Source organism: Mya arenaria, chromosome 4, assembly GCF_026914265.1.
Source record: "Mya arenaria isolate MELC-2E11 chromosome 4, ASM2691426v1".
NCBI lineage: Eukaryota > Metazoa > Mollusca > Bivalvia > Myida > Myidae > Mya > Mya arenaria.
The window spans coordinates 3,216,534-3,229,296 of NC_069125.1; the positions used below are offsets into that span (position 1 = coordinate 3,216,534).

Below are 12,763 nucleotides of genomic sequence, written 5' to 3' on the forward strand. Positions count from 1 at the left end.
TTGTACTAATTGACCTAGTGACCTAGTTGTTGACCGCGGATGACCCAATATCGAACTTGACCTACATTTTATAGAGATGATCATTCTGACCAAGTTGCATTGAGATTAGGCTAAAATTGTGACCTCTATTGTGTTCACAAGGTTTTTCTACTAATTGACCTAGTGACCTAATTATTGACCGCGGATGACCCAATATCGAACTTGACCTAGATTTTATAGAGATGACCATTCTGACCAAGTTGCATTGAGATTAGGCTAAAATTGTGACCTCTATTGTGTTCACAAGGTTTTTCTACTAATTGACCTAGTGACCTAGTTTTTGACCCCAGATGACCCAATATCGAACTTGACCTAGATTTTATAGAGATGATCAGTCTGACCAAGTTTCATAAAGATTAGGTCAAAATTGTGACCTCTATTGTGTTCACAAGCAATTGTGAACGGACGGACGGACGGACGGACGGACGGACGGACGGACGGACGACGGACGAAGAGTGATCACAAAAGCTCACCTTGTCACTACGTGACAGGTGAGCTAAAAACTGCTCTTAGAAGTATATAGAAGTATGTTTAGTGACTTGTTTAAATTTATTTAAATGAAATATCCACACAAAAATACTATATTTTATAGGATATATTCTTTTAAAGTTTGTATTTTATAGGATATATTCTTTTCAAGTTTGTATTTTATAGGATATATTCTTTTAAAGCTAGTAGGTTTTTTTTTCCATGATATACGTTAATCGTATGGCAACAGTTAAATCAATATAAATTTGTTCATATTGATGTTTTTGTAAAATGCTTTGTATTGCATGATATTGATATATGTCATCTATAATTGTATGAATCCACATTTGGGATAAAAAACAACGGAGAATTATAATAAATAACCATAAGGCATTCAGACTCGACACACTCAATAATGCAAATCTTTATTTTATTGTAACTCTTGTTCTAGCCGAGTAAGTCACTTCATTGAATTATATTTCTATTTAAAACCTCTTCATGTTCTGACAATTCCTATTTATTATTCAATATTTTTTCAGGATTTTGCTTCCCTTCATAGCAACATTCTTAAGTCTCCCTAAGGGGAAATATTACCTTTTGTTGAGAAAAAAGTACTAATTAGATCACACCAAATTACATAACATTCACTGACATCAGAAACATTATATGAAAAGTCCCTTGTCACTAAAGAAATTAATTTCTCATAGAAATAAGTATATTGACATGAAACATAAAATATTGTTTTAATATGCCTGGAAAAATGTCTAAAAACATTGATTATCAAGCGCATTTAAGCAAATAACTTCAGTTGAAAAACCTCATCCACCAGTGTGCGTATACCATGTGACAAATTATGTCATAAATGCTATGGTAAGGCTTCTAATGAAGACTTAAAACAAAGTTAATTCTTCTTTTTCTTCAACATATTAAATGAAACAAAGGGCAGTCTATGCCCCTTAAAGAGCCTCACTTTCATTTTATAACTGGAGTTTGTTAAGGTGATTATTTTCCTTAAACACTTTGTCAAACCTTTTTTCAAAATAATGTTTTGACAGTGCTCCATAAGGTGGTGGTTTGTGAAAAGGTATGTTTTAAGAAACTAAACTTTCAATTAAACTCTGGTAAAAGATGTTAAGCGGGGCTCTGTTAGTGGTGTTGACTGCGCTATAATGTTTCATTTAAAATGGTGAAGACATAATAGGTAATATCCTCTGTTCGTGTGTACAGGTAAGAGTGCAAACGATCGTCTTTTTGGTTAACTTCTACCTTTGTATAACTGAAGCATTTCCTGCTTCTATACATGTGAAATATTTTATATTTTGCTTGTATTTTAATAATGCAATCCTTGGCCAAAATTTCAACTTGCCCGAATTTTGTACAATGATGCAATGCTGAAATTTTGGCCTTGAATTGCATCATCAAAATATTGCCAAGAGACCAAAACAAGATGCATGGAATCTATATAACATAGTCTTAAAATTTCTTATTTACTTTGTGCACATGAGAACTTTTTGTAAATTGGATTTTCTTCAGCCGCCAGACCAATCTGGGTTCCACATAAGGCCTATATTAGCGAAAACAGACATACAGAAGAATGACGATAATTAGATGATTTCCGAACATCACGCTGGGCTAGATACATTTTATGTTACTGAAAATGACATAACTCCTTCCATTTTCTGCTACAACATTCATGTTTACATTTTTACATTTCAATAGCTCAGAACGCCCCCCCCCCCCCCCCCCCCCCGCCTGATACACAACAGGTAACAATACATGTCGCCATGGTTACCATGGGGTCAAGGTCATTTAGTACATGTACTCCACTGAACATCTGTTTGTTTGACAACATTGTCTATTCATGAGGGGAGTCATCACTATGCCACCATCAGTCAAAAATTGCCACAACAAAACCACAAATTGTCAAAGCATTTCTATTAAACGGTCTAGACACCAGATGATACAATTTCAAGGAAAACAGAAAAGTGTCAAAATCTATCATTAAATTAACATCCTTGTGTACAACGCACTAAAACTTACTTACTAATGTATCACATCGCTCAATCTGAGACATGCATTTTTCACAGTTATTGCGCATTTTCCAATTCAAAATTTACAGGAGTTGTCTACCATGGAAATCCCAGTTAGTTTAAAAATAGGGTTGATATATCTATCTGTACTCATAATCAAATATGATTTAAACTGGAAACCATTATGTGTCATTTTTAAACTGGGAAACACAAATGGGACAGCTCTGTTACGTTTTATTATCCTAACCATGTAAAACGATTATAATCAGCCTCCTACTAGCTCGCCTTGACAATTCTAGGAATGTTTTGAGGAAATACTTCATTTGCCTATTTTGGGACCATTTGGTGTATAGCACCTTTATGATCATCTTTAACCTGCCAAATGTAACATAAAATAATTAATACCACCCTTTTACCTTTCGACAGTCGTCACAGTAAGTGGGTGATGCTCCCAGGAGTCCGAATTCGTCACCACATAAAACACACTGTGTCGTTCCATTTCCCATTGCGTTTTTCTTCATGTTGTCCAGCTTTTCTACTAGTCGACTGAAAACAAATGAATATGTATTATATAAAAATGTCCAATGAACAACATTTATTCATTCCAAAATACCATAGATTTGTAATTTTGTCTAATATTAGCATAATATATCATTTTGTTTCAATGTGCGCAATTTATCCTTTAATTTGTTTCAGTTCTTTTCAATATGTACTAAAACACTTTAAATATATATATATATATATATATATATATATATATATATATATATATATATATATATATATATATATATATATATATATATATATATATATAAACGCCTGCGTCTTATCTATGGATTTATACTTTTTTCATCTTTTTTTTCTGTACATACAGTTTGTTAAATGGCAATGAAAGGTGTAACCGCAAGGTCTAAAGAAATACATACATACATTACACACATACATACTTGTTATTAATAACTTACCAATAGAGTGAATGAAGTCAATGATGTATGACCATAAGATCATACCACCCCAGTTCATGTCATCGTTTTATTTTATTTATAGTTTAAAGAAACTTTTAATAAACCAGAATTTTAACCAAAAAAATAAGAAACTGACATAATTTTATCAATTGAATAATCAAAACAAAAAAATATTTCAATCAATCGTTGCATATAAATTTTCCAACCTAACGAACTTCATTTAAGGATACAAATAAAACACTCAATTTCCCAGTGCATCTCATCAATTTTTCATGATAAACTGTTTTTTTCCAGGTCTACAAGGAATTTATTGACCTTAGCTCCTAATGACACTGTAAATCATTTTGTCAGAAACCCTGAAGCTACATTTGGAAATCAGTGGAGGAATAAATCAGCCATCAAAGGTCGTTAATGTTAATATCTTGATTTTTACCTTCACTCTGTGAATTGTCTCCTTTATTTTCTTTGTTTGATCTCATTTAACATATTGTAAGGTATCAAAATGTCATGTTATATATTAGGGTGATACTGGTATCTATAAGCAATATAACAAACATAAATTTTGAGTGATAAACTTTTAACTTATCTTACTTAATAATGCTTTCATGGAAACATCAATTATTGATAACAAGATTGTAGCCAAGTATTTAATAGCTGAAAACGCACAAAATTTAATATTAAATAACTGGTGAATCTTAAAACATCTACGGAGATCAACAACATCTCCATAAAAACGTTCAGGTGATATTGTAAATGTCCTTGACCCTATCTTACATACTAATGAGATAGCGATATAATCAAAACGGATGCAAAAAGATTAGGAATAATTTCAAGTTTAGCATTTAAACATGTTGCTTTACTGACAAACTGCAAGACAGCAAGAAGTGAACATGATGTCTAATGACTTTTTAGGACATGTTCAAATGCGATTCACTTGGACTCAAATGAATATTCATGAAAGTCAAAGTAATATTTCCAAATAGCAACACAGAGTGCCATGTATAATCCATATCTTTCTTTTTGTGTTGTACTTATTGTGTGTGTTAGTGTTTCGCTTTGTGATTTCCGAATGGAATACATAATGCAAATCAGCATATTCCAAACACGATCAGATCATGGCAGGCAATATGAAAGTAGGTGGACATACCGTGTTTTCTGCACATTTCTTTGAAATTAAACACGAAATTCTTCATCAGAACCATTGTTTTTATTATCTATCCATCCTTTTCAGTAAATAAAAACAATTGTGGTACTGCATATTTTTGAGAAAGAGTGTATCTTTAAATAAATTTTGAATGTAGACGCTGTATCCCTAACAATGACCATCTTTGACTGGATAGAAACATATCAGCTGTCTTCATGATTAAGCAAAATTATAAACTAAAACAAACCCAATTCTCTCCTGTTCGACTGACTCGAGATAATCTGCCTTCTGTATCACATTCATTATCTGTTCCTGTTCCTCTGCACTCAGGTGTTGGGCTTTTTGGAATGAGCTGAACTTGTTCGTGTGCACAGACCATCCTGCACCCAGTCTGCAAAGAGAGAAAAATATGAAACCAGTCTGCAAAGAGATGGTAATAATTACTTACAAAATCTGTGAAGAGATGAAAACTCATTTATAACTGCAGTCTTCAATAAAATGAAATAATTATTATATAAAACCAGTCTGCAAAGAGATGGTAATAAGTAACGAGACTGTGAAGAGATGAAAATACAAGTCTTAATGCAGTCTGCAATAAAAGAAAATATAAAACCAGTCTGTAAAGAGATAGTAATAAGTAACAAGACAGCTAAGTCAAGAAAATACATGTCTCAAAGCAGTCTGCAAAAAAAGAAAAATATGAAACCAGTCTGCAAAGGGATGGATATAAGTAACAAGTATGCGAAGGGATGAAATACATGTCCAAGATTAATCCAGTCTACAAAACAAAGAAAAATATGAAACTCCTCTGCAAAGAGATGAAAATGATTAATCAGTCTGCAAGGACAGATGGGAAATCAAAGGAGGTTACAGACCACTAAATTTATCGCTTTATATTCTTTAGTGAATTGACAGCTTTGCACTAGGACAAAATACTGATTTCTTTATATGGAACCAGTCTGGAAAGCAAGGCATGACTATAAACAATGATGTAAGGGAGATGCGGTTTTTGGAAATAGCCTTGATGGCATGTATAACTGCTAAACAAACATCAGTTGCAAAACAACTAAATAAAGAAGTATCTTTGTGTTAAGAGAAGAAAACAATAAACATAATATATGTATGACAAAACATTTTTCTAAGCTTTGTATCCTTCAACAATCCCTGTCCCCCTACTGCAGCGACAACAACAAAGAAAAATGAACTAAACTATATCTGTGAAAATCAGCCAAGTAACACTACAAATGTCTTAAAATGAAATCATTTCTTTGAAATGAATAACGCTGTCTCGCAGTTGCTTGGCTGAATGTTGATCCTTTGTCTGTTTTTATTTAAATCAGGAATTAATAAACAAACAAGACCTGTCACAGTGATGAATGCCCAAGAAACACCATTCTGGTGAGTTCAATATATTCTGCAAACTTTCAGAAACAATATAATCAATTATATGACGGGAGGGGTTGGGGGTTGGGGAGGGGGCAATGATGGTTGCTGTCAAGAGTTGAGGGGTATTGCAATAAGAGGTAGGAACATGGCTCTTAGTTAATTGCACCCAACACATCTTCTTTAAGAAGTGAACACATGTATATAGGTATATAGTAATGGTAAAATATCTCTGTACACGACCCGTTACCACAAGGTGGAATTAAAACATCTAAACAATTTATGATTAAACAACCTACATTTTCAGCCAATGAAATCGCAGAAAGGCAATCATTAAGTATAAAGTAATGGTAAAATATCTCTGTACATGACCCCTTACCTCATGGTGAAATTAAAACATGTAAACAATTTATAAATACAACCTTAATTTTCAGCCAATGAAAAGGCAGAAAGGCAATCATTAAGTACTAGGGGCTCATCATTAAGATCTTTCACTGGGGATTAAATTCCAGTCCAGCTTCTGCCACTTATTCGATACAAGTTCCCTGCGTAAGACTTTGTGTTGACAATGTGTTAGCCGATGAGGTAGTGTTCTAAGACAGTTAGATGACCTGAAGTAATATTTTAATGATAAAGAAGGGCATATTCACTACGCTCACTCTTCCCATTCTTAATCATTAAATTGTTACTTCATATCATCTAACTATTACATAACTCCCTTTTCATATTGAAACCAGAGTTAAATTGATAAATTAAACCAATCATTTCTGTGCCGTAACAATAAAAAACAAACATACAGTTTATATCTAGCTTATAAAATTGCCCAATCTAGACATATAAATTGTCTTCCCGGCAGAGTTAACTGCATTTGCTAATTGTAAATTCCCCCCAGTTCACGCAGGGCACAATTTATTGATCACAAAAGGGGGGGGAACCCATTTTAAATCACATATTACATTTCTTACAGAGCTTTAATTACATTTTTCCTGGAATTGCTTTTTGTTTATGATTGTTTGCAAAAGACAGCAAAATCAGAATATTGATTTTGAGCCAGTTTTTTTCAATAACAAATGTTTAATGTTGATCAAGTTATGAAAATATAATGATAAGCACATTTACGTGAAGCAAGAAACTATTAACTAAAAACATAATTACTGTATGTTATAATGATGAAATACTTATATAGTTTTGATTTACATTTTTTTTCATTTTTCGCACGTTTCTGATTTGCCTTAAAAAAAATTAATTAATCAAGAGTGGAATACATTTTATTTTGAAACATTTCCTCATTATTTTTATTCCATGTGAATATACCGTAAGTCATTGAATACAGGACGCAAGCATATATATGGGAGTCAGGCTAAAAATGCTTGAAAAAACAACAACACCCACTTTAAATCTCTAATATAGGACGCAATGAAAAAAAGGCAAAATCGGCAGCCGCCATATTTGTCAAAATTGGCAGTTGCTCCATATTTGCTGCAAAGATTATTAAATAGTACAACACTAGTCCATATAAACAGCCGCTTCAGAGTCTTTGATAATTTTTGTGTTGGCGACTCTTCGCGTCCATATACCACTTGTTGTTTTCCTAGCCAAGATCCCAGCGCTAAGTATATTTAGCGCAAAGATAACGCGCACCTGTTCCGGTTAATCTCCACTAATAAAATGCGCATTGGAAATCAGGTAGTCATCTTCAGTTAAGGGCATCAATATTTGATAAAAATGTGAACACATATAAATAAGGTTTTTTAAAAGCTTTAATAAAACAAATACATTTATATATATATATAACAGCCGAAAAAAACACATCCTTATGAATAATGTATCAAGAATATCGATGTCCCAACAGGGGAGGTCACTGCGTAGGATAAATATACTAATAGTGGCTAACCCAATATGGCAGTGTAAAGTCGACAGAAGCCGATCAGCGTCAGTTTATCATGGAAAACTTAAATTATAAATAAAAGGTATTAACCAGTATATCATTTATGTGTCTCTTTTATGTTTTCTTTTAACAATTCAGTGTTGTTGTAATATAATAGTCTAATATTTTATTTTACACTGGTATAAATAAATCGACTTGTGGCGTTATAGGGAACACAATAAATATCCAAATGTAAAAAAAAACGTTCCCTAAACGCGCATTATTGTGGCTAGTACAACACATGTACATAAATGATAAAATTGAAATAACAGTGGTACACAGCACATTAATGGTAAATTGAAATACTGTATTAAGTAATCGATAAATTAACAACAATTTAAATCTGTCATCCCATTGTCGCTCTCCGCGAAGCCCTCAAATTATTTGTAAAGACAAATTGTATAAGACAACGAAATTAAGTATTTGAAACACCTGGTATAATTGGTCGAACAACACTGTCATCGCAACAGTTTGTACTATTAATTGGTTGTAGGCCCACGGCCATAAAGTTTATTATGACGGAGTTTATAACACCTTCTCATATCGAGTTTGCACAATGATGCCACTTCACATGGTGCATGTCTATTTGTTTAAAATAAAGAATAATACTACGTAAAATCTCATACAGTTCTGAAATTTTAAAATATTTAACTTTTTTATTTTATTGTTGTCTGCTGATGCTAATCGTGCCTGATTTTCTACTGCAATTATAACTAAATCCATCAATCGATGTGAGTGGTTTCCCTTTGAAGTAAAATGTAAACAAACATATTTTGGCTTGAAATGGCCTTTGTTAAAAAAACATCAAAAGCCTATGAAAAACTGTATATTAAAGACACTTTGTAAAGACATTTTATTTATAAAAATTCTGGGGGGAAAAGTGCATCCTTAACTCAATGATATACGATTTTCATTGATTCAATAAGTGGTTCAAAAACACCATTTTCTCTCAGAAAAATTATGTTAAAAATAATGTTAAGCCTCTCACACCTCTATAATAAGCCATGAGATTGTAAAGGGCTGGTGCATCAACACCTGCCTGGGCTGGTACTCAATATTGGTCTTAATTGGATATAAGAACATAATGTAGCGAATCGGATCACTTGTTATTAATAACTGACCAATAGAGTGAATGAAGTCAATGATGTATGACCATAAGATTAACTCAAGTTGAATATTAGAATTTTATATAAATAAGAATATGAGCTGAATGAAAAAAGTACAAGACCCAAAAGGTATAAATATATAAATGAACACAATTAATAGGGGGTTTCAGTAGTTCTCTATAATTGTACTTTGTATTTTTTATCTAATTATAACTGACTGTTTCTTTGTTTTGAAAATAAAGTAATTGTTGATAAAAGAAATTCTGTTTAAAAAATTTGTTTAGTACTTAGATAATAGAGTGGTCTCGATGCCGTAACGTTTTTTCTGTTTCATGGCAGAAAACATTGCATGAAGATAATTAATAGATCCTTGACTTATCAAACTAAGACATACGGGAATAATCACTCAAAAACTGTTGACAGAAGCTATAAACAACAAGTGCGTGTCTCCGTTTTCTGATTCCATAAGTTACCCAAGAGGCCCAACAAATTTGTTGATAAATATAACAAGAGATACAATCTAAAACAGATCTACATTGCCTTTATTCGTGACTAGACATTGATAAGGGACTAGACAATATGATACGATATGGTTTCCATACTCTGAACCAAAGACGAGGTGGAAAACACACATTCTCCATTCAGCCACTTAGGGTCAATGTTAATCTGTTCCACTTTGAAGATATTTATTTGAGCCTTTTTTTTTAAATCATGAACTCTCAAGATGAACACAAGAAAATGGATGATGGTACTTCAATGCCAGACGAGCATAACATTCTATGTTCGATTTTTCTGTTTTCGACAGAGATATATAATTATAGTGTTAAAGAAACTGGTTTCATTTTGACTATTGATAATCAGTTCCACTGAAGTAAAAAATTATCCTGATGATAGTGCGATTGTTTTTTGACAATACCTTAATTGTAGTTGATTCTTGTACAATAACACATAATCCTTCGGAATGCATATGTTATGTGTATGTTTGAAGTTATTAAGTGTTGTTGCTTTTAGCCAGATTGTTTAAACGATAACGTCTGAACACTTCCAAATGTATAAATGAGCAAAAGGAGAAAATTGGTGGAAATTAACGGAACGCAAATATCTGGAGAAAAGAAGAAAAACAACTGGTTCAATTGATGATCGATTATAATTATAATAATACTATCGATTGTTGCCGATTCAAGGTCCAACCAATCAGTTTTCGATTATAATCAATCAGAACATCACTGGACAGAGCTCAAGTGTATTGAAGACAATTATGGAAAACGTTCTAAAACCATTACACTCTTATAATATGTCCTTATAACAAAACACTTCAAAGAAGATTTTCTGGGTCTTTTGCTAAACCCAAAATGCCTATAAGAAGCTCAGTTTCTCTGTGTAAAACAGGTCTCTTTGAGCTTCTAAGTCAGACTGTTATTCCTGATGGCCAGACGAGTCTGTACATTTACAACAGCTTATCTGATGTGTACATATCTTAAATAAGTCTACCAAACAAGTGGGTTCTGTGGCATTCGGATTGGAAAAAAATGTTTAAAGATATCGTTAGCCCCCCAAAAAGGAATTGGTTCTTGTTGATCTACACTTGAAGTTCTAGGTCTTCGGGCCCTACCCCGAACCTTTGTTTTAAACTAAAAACTTAAAATTAGAATTAAAGAGACTTAATGTGACGCCATGGAAATTATGTGGTACACAAACGCAGTAAATTTAGATTTGGAAAATTAGGCAAAAACTGCTAATGATTTTTATGTTGTAAGCGATGTGATACATCAGTAAGTAAGATTCAATGTGTTCCACACATCAATATTAATTTTATGTAAGTTATGAAAAACAAACTTCTTTATTGCAATGGCATCATCTGGTGTTGTGAATGCCTTGAAGCTGCGAGTTAAGCTTCTAAACGTCACAAACTATAAATTTACTTTTCCAATGTCAATGACCTCATTATTTTTCTACATAAAATAATAATTCAAAAACAGATGCTAAATGGCAGAAGAAACAGGTAGGTTTAAATCATTGTAATTTCACAAAAATCATATTTTGCACCCAAATAAACATGAGATTTAACAAGCAACTAACGAATAAGTAATTGACACCAATGTCAGATACCATTTTTGTCATCTATAAATGCTATTATAAATATTCTATTCTTATATTATTATACAATTTATTTGTCAAACACAACATATAAATTTTATAAGCTGCATCGCCCGATTTTGGGCCTTCAGACATAATTATTACAAACAAACTAATCTCCTGCATTTTTTCAGTATAACTCCCTGTAATGCCACTTAATTGAAATATCCAATAAAAAATAATAGCAATTATGTGCCTGAAAGCCCAAAATCTCGTGATGCGACTCATATAGCATCAGCTGAGGGAAGAAAATCAGCATTTGTAATTATTCTTACACCAATTTTCCATAGAGAGCAATGTTTTACCACAAAACAATTTCAAAATTGTCATCTAAAATAACAAATTGCTTCGCAGCATGAAAAGGACAAAACCAAACGCTTTTATTATCAATTTAAAGGAAAATCTGATGTCCAACAGTTTTCTGGAAAACTGCATGAGCTAAGCAGTAGTGTTGGGAATCGGTTCAAGTTTCCAATCAAGTAATTGATAGTACAATTGTTTTTTGACAAAACCAACTGGTTATAAGGCCCTACTTCCAAGTCCAGTTTGAGAGCCAAGGGTGCAGGCATTGTCGAGTTATCACTCAGACAACCTTTTAGCATTCAAGTTCATTGTTACCTTGACCTTTGACCCGATGACCCCTTAAATGAATAGGGGTCATCTACTGGTCAGGCTCAGAATTCATGTAAAGTTTGATGAAAGTATAGGTCCTGGAATTGTCCAGTTATCACTCGGACAAGCTTTGGTCTACAGACGGACCAATGAACCGACCAACAAACATGTGTTAAGCAATATACCACCTTTTTCAAAGGGGGACATAAAAAGGGGCGATTTTTTTACTTGGGTAGGGGAAAATTAAACGCTATTTCAGGAGGGGAATGGGGCCGAATTTTGGCCACAAAAAGGGCCAAAAAAAAACCCACTGCATTCAGCCCAAGCATTACTTTGCCAGAGTAATTTTGAGAAAGACCAACATGAAGGGTCTCAGAGTGGGATCGAGATCGTAATTTTTTCATTACGACAGAGACAAGATTCAGGCATGGAAATCAAATGGCACTTCACAGAACAATGAATATATTGAACAAATAAAGATAAGCACCCAGAAACGGCCGACGGAGTCCCTCGTGCGTCTAGACAATCAAATCCAATATCAGATTCAGCCTTAAATGCAAAAATTAATGGTCACATTTTGCAACTAAGACATTCCAATCAAATATCATTATATGCATGGTTCCCATCAGAAGTGCATTTACTGGAGGAGAATAAAATGGAAATTAATGAAGAAAGGAAATGGTTCAAAATAAAACACATCATTTATCCATCATAGCACAAGTGGATCCCCCCCCCCCAAATCATCCAAGTCAACATTTGATTTCACAATAGGAGAAAAGAATTGATGAAATACGCCCAAAATTTCGGTTCTGAGGGAAAGGCGCAAGTAAAAAGGTTACACCCCCTGTAACATTAAGAAAAAGATAAAGAAAAGCAAGTGCCTCCTTAGCTTTCATGAGGACATAATAAATCCATCTTCTACCAAACATTACCCCTTCAGAAGAGAGCAA

The 12,763-nt window shown here is 33.2% G+C and overlaps 1 protein-coding gene across 2 annotated transcripts in view; it reads right to left on the minus strand.

Annotated features, from left to right (window-relative positions):
- The window catches only part of LOC128230366 (rab effector Noc2-like), a 49,517-nt gene that overhangs the window by 14,239 nt on the left and 22,515 nt on the right, over positions 1–12,763 (minus strand). For both annotated transcript variants that reach the window (XM_052942576.1, XM_052942577.1), the window contains exons 3-4: positions 4,897–5,040; positions 2,954–3,083 (exon numbers count right to left, since the gene is read on the minus strand). In XM_052942576.1, coding sequence (XP_052798536.1) covers positions 2,954–3,083; positions 4,897–5,040 — 274 coding nt within the window. The remainder of the gene's footprint in view (positions 1–2,953; positions 3,084–4,896; positions 5,041–12,763) is intronic.